The sequence below is a fragment of the Phalaenopsis equestris genome, unplaced genomic scaffold (genome assembly GCF_001263595.1).
Source record: "Phalaenopsis equestris unplaced genomic scaffold, ASM126359v1 Scaffold000174, whole genome shotgun sequence".
Lineage (NCBI taxonomy): Eukaryota > Viridiplantae > Streptophyta > Magnoliopsida > Asparagales > Orchidaceae > Phalaenopsis > Phalaenopsis equestris.
Window position 1 is genome coordinate 1,799,622 of NW_018164616.1, and position 4,513 is coordinate 1,804,134.

At 32.1% G+C, this 4,513-nt stretch overlaps 1 protein-coding gene across 1 annotated transcript; it reads right to left on the reverse strand.

Annotated features, from left to right (window-relative positions):
* Window positions 1–229: 229 nt before the first annotated feature.
* Window positions 230–3,702, reverse strand: LOC110022167 (S-linalool synthase-like). The gene is made up of 8 exons (XM_020720982.1): window positions 3,308–3,702; window positions 2,845–3,228; window positions 1,672–1,795; window positions 1,326–1,441; window positions 928–1,166; window positions 739–857; window positions 567–659; window positions 230–449 (listed from the first exon to the last, which is right to left on the reverse strand). The coding sequence occupies exons 1-8, from the start codon at window positions 3,666–3,668 to the stop codon at window positions 230–232; spliced, it is 1,656 nt and encodes a 551-aa protein (XP_020576641.1). The 5' UTR covers window positions 3,669–3,702.
* Between the last annotated feature and the right edge of the window lie 811 nt (window positions 3,703–4,513).

Consider the following 4,513-nt stretch of genomic DNA (forward strand, 5'->3'; position numbering starts at 1 on the left):
CTCTTAAGACTCTTATCCATCTCTCTCTCTCTCTCTCATTCTTTCTCCACAACGTAAAGTCTTTTATCAAGTTAAATGCACTCACAGATAATAAAGGACCCTACATCTTAAAAGGATTCAACAATTACAATGATATAATAATTAATGAGATAAATTCAATGATTTGGATGAAATGTTCAAATAAGTTGTCAGCACAATGATTCATTATGATGAGATGTATGAAAGTTTCCTACCTTTGTATTGCATCTGTTAGGATGGACAAGTCATATAGGGAGGCTTCCTCATCAAAAAAGTCATCCGCAATTGTAATCAAGACTGCACTTTTCACCGCTGCTTTTCTTGAATCTGTGTTAAGTGGGAGGCAAGTTGAAGAAGCCATGGCAAAATAAATATATGATGTCTTCTCCCTCCCAAATCCTATTGTGGAGAGGCCAGCATCCTTCGACCACCTTTAAATACAAATTAAAAGAGTATATAATTAAAATAAATAGATATAGGAATTTATTTTATTATCAAACATTGAAAAGAATGGCATGTTTTTTCTATTTTTTGCTAAAATAAATTACATGTGCAATTCGTTAAGCTCCTTTTTGTATATTGATTGTCTCATCATAAAATTATCAATGGCAAGTTGGAGTAGGCCATCATTTTGTACGATTCTGCAATTCATTCAGTCATCATAACGCAAATTTGCATATATCCAATTATCTATTTTAAATTCCTATAACATTTACTTACTTGTAATAAGGAGCATTCTTTCCAATCCAAAACAAATAGATCCCTCCTCTTTCAATGTAAAACCTATGCTCCAAAAAATCCATTCGTGCTAGCCATTTAATCTCCAAATCATGCACAATCTGCTCAAGCGTAGGTTGGTTACTTTCTAACAATAGAGATCATAATAAAGACATACATAAATTGGTTCACCTCTTGTTCAAATTTTATTGATGTAGTTGGGATATTGGATTCATGTTTTATTTTTTTGCTCAAGATTCCCATCTGCAAGATGTGTCGAGCGAACACTCCAGCATTCTCAAGTTCATCATCATTTGCAAATGCAATATGTGATGCTTTGTAAATGCTAAACATGGGGCCTAAAAAGAAGGCATAATTATCTTTTATATGTGATAACATTTCCTTATCATCAATGAACCAACAAAATCTTCCTGTACAAAGCAATATAGATTAGCTTGCGCTTCACCGATCGAATACAATTACTAGAAAAATAAAATTATGATGCATAATTATCCCAAGATGAATAAATATCTGTTTCTTAATGTTTTATAAATATCCAAATAATAATTCACTTATCATGTACTCCTTACTTGGAGAAACTTGATAACCATGCATCCTTAAGAGCCGAAAAGCTAAAGAGTCTTTATAAATTTGGAATGCAATATCTTCTTTTTTGGGGATTTGTAGTTCTTCTGCAATCCATTTTCTATGAAGAAAGTGCAAATATCAAAGCAAAGCAAAAGCACAATCATTAAATTGTTAGGTATATAGAAGAAATCATGAACTCTTTTTTAGGTATACTTATTGTTGATGTAGCTAACAATACATCTTTGATTCTAAATATTTAATGAACATTGATAAGATAATGAAATTTAGATCATAGTTTAATTGAATAATAATTGTTATTATAACAATAATAATAAGTTAAAAGCATACCGGTATTGGTGATCCATCACATGCCTAATGTCTTCTCTAAAATGCTCTGCACATCCAAGCCTCTCCAAGTGATCAACCACCCAAATTTTATTCACATCTTTATCCACAAAGTATATGGGAGGAACTGGTCCACATATGAGAAGAAAATATATATATATAAATTTTATGCTTGCTTATAATTAATTCACTTATCATTCCTAAATATGTCTTTATCGTCAACTTTAATTAAAATTAATATTAATTTTAATTTGTATATATAAATTTTATGCTTGCTTATAATTAATTCATACTTATCATTCTTAAATATGTCTTTATCATCAACTTTAATTAAAATTAATATTAATTTTAATTTGAGAGATTACTATTTAAAGTTCTTGAAAATGATGGTCTTAATTTCGCAAAGTAAAATTTAAGTAAATAAAATAACTATTTTTTTCTTAAAAGTATGTTTTATTTTTTAATCACTCAAATGAATTTAAAATGTTTTATACTTGAGAATTCAAGTAAATACTTAAAAATAGGGGTGGCTAAATTAAAAAAATTTAGGAGTGATGAGTATTTAAGATTAAATCTTTCATCATTGCTATTATTAAATTAAAAATATAATTAATATTATATTATCATTACATATTTAAATTTAAGAGCCAAAATTTTCAATGTATTATATGATATTAAAGAGCTTTGTAAAAATTTAAAAATGGCAAATGCCTTTACTAGCTACCATCAGTTCCACCACTGATTTTATGGACACACATGCAAAAACATAGTGTAATTTATATATATTTATAATGAAAATTTGTATACAAACTTCATAATTCCTATGTATTTACATATCTATCCCCCATACTTCAATTTTTACATAAGTCTGACATTTAGTTTCTAGGCATGACTAGATGAAAATCACTTTTTAAAAGTTATAATGGTGATATATGAAAGAGTTGGGTGGTATAAATATAAAAAGTAAAGTTTGGATGTTAGATGTATAAATACATAGGAATTGGACGGTATGTATGTAAATGCCCCTATTTAGTAATATATGTCATAAATTAAAGGAATAATTATCTATTGATTATTCTATACCCGTTCAAATTAAATTGTTTATTTTATACTTATCCACTGATTGCAGCAATAATAAATTTTTAACAGTATAAATGCGAGATGCATGAACATTACCTCCTTGTTGGCAACCCACAAGTAAATTTTGAAGATAAGTTATGTAAGTTTGGTCTCCACTAATCATGAAAGCACATGCGGTCGCCGACGGTGATCTAAAGAGTTCTGAGCCACCATTTTCAAAAGCAATCTCCCTCATCACAATTCGCTCCACCATCCCATCCTCTTTTGTCCCTTTAAACCTTGTTGCATTCACTTCAAATTCATTAAAAAGTTCATTTTTGATCTGTTGTGCCGCAGCCGGAGATACAATCAAGCCTTTGGCCTTTGCAAGCTCAAGCATCAAAAAACACATATAAAAAAGCCTGGCATCATCACCACCCTCTTTTCTCTTTCTCATCTTCCTCAACTCCATCTCCATGTTGTCTCTGAGAAATTCAAGTCCTAAAGAGCACAGTATAAATTTACTCATTGAAAATCCATAAAATATAAAAAATACAATTGTTATATGTGATTATTATACCTTTAATTATTTTATGAGTGAAAGAATCAATCTCCCAAATCTTGAGAGCAATTAAGCAGGCAAGGGTAGCCATAAGATCAACAGAGCTCCATTGATGCTTATAATTGTTAAGCTCCTGGTGATCGAGATCAAGACCACATTGCTCATGCATATGATCATCAAACCAAAAACCGAGTGCATCCTGGCTACGCAGAACCCAGTCCAAACACTTGGGGAACATGGGGCGAGTCGGGTCATTTGGGTCAGGCACCATGGCAACCCAGGCTGTCTCATATGCAGAGACAGGCAAAAGGGCAAAGAAGCCAGCCGAGGAAGAGAAGAGTTCTCTTCTCATTCTCTCGACCACTTGTGAAAGCTCCATCAGTATTCAGGTAATTATTTCATAGCTTCTCAATATATCAGAGTATTCTGAGTTAAAGGACATCTGATACAAGCATTCCACAACACTAGTTTTATATTGCTACATGCTGCTCCCACAATATCTCAAAGAGAATCTAGTTTCCTATGATTTCGTTTAATACATGAAGGAAAAAAACAAATAAAGCCGGCTATCTTACTATTTTTAATCCAATAACGGTAAATCCTCGGCACAAGCAGCAGCACCGGGCGACCGCTGCATAGAAATATGAGTGTTTGGTAGGTAGAGCTGGAAGAGGACAATTGACTAATTTTTTTTAATGAAGAGGAAAATCAACTCTCAGTTGGCATAAAGGGTATCGGTAGTTGGAGAACAATTCTTTAATCAAATGGTAATTGTTGAAAAAATTAGGGCGAAGAAAAACTAGAACGACACAAATTCAGATTTTAATCAAATGGTAATTGTTGAAAAAATTAGGGCGGAGAAAAATTAGAACGACACAAATCCAGATAAACACAGAGATTTAACGAGATTCGGCAAAGATGTCTACGTCCTTGGGAGCAGAGCGGCGACCTCCTTTTCAATATTGAGACAAGAGTACAAAATACAATATTCAGCTCTCTCAAAAACCTAGGATTACAAACAGGTTTATTTATAATCCTAGAGTACATTATATAATTCTCAAATTACCCATGTACCGTATAGCCCCAACCCACATAACGTAACTTCCCGATTTGGACAGATTCTTTCGCTTCGCTTCGTTCCAGCATTTGTCCTTATATGGTATATGAGTCATACCATAACAAATCTCCACCTTAGCGAATATTTAGCCCCTTAGGAGAAAAGAT

Excerpts from the sequence above, each read along its gene's own strand:
- LOC110022167 (XM_020720982.1), bottom strand. The coding sequence starts at position 3,668 with ATGGAGCTTTCACAAGTGGTCGAGAGAATGAGAAGAGAACTCTTCTCT. Across the intron at positions 3,229-3,307 it reads CACTCATAAAATAATTAAAG|GACTTGAATTTCTCAGAGAC; the intron begins GTATAATAATCA and ends TGTGCTCTTTAG. Across the intron at positions 660-738 it reads AAGAATGCTCCTTATTACAA|AATCGTACAAAATGATGGCC; the intron begins GTAAGTAAATGT and ends AATGAATTGCAG.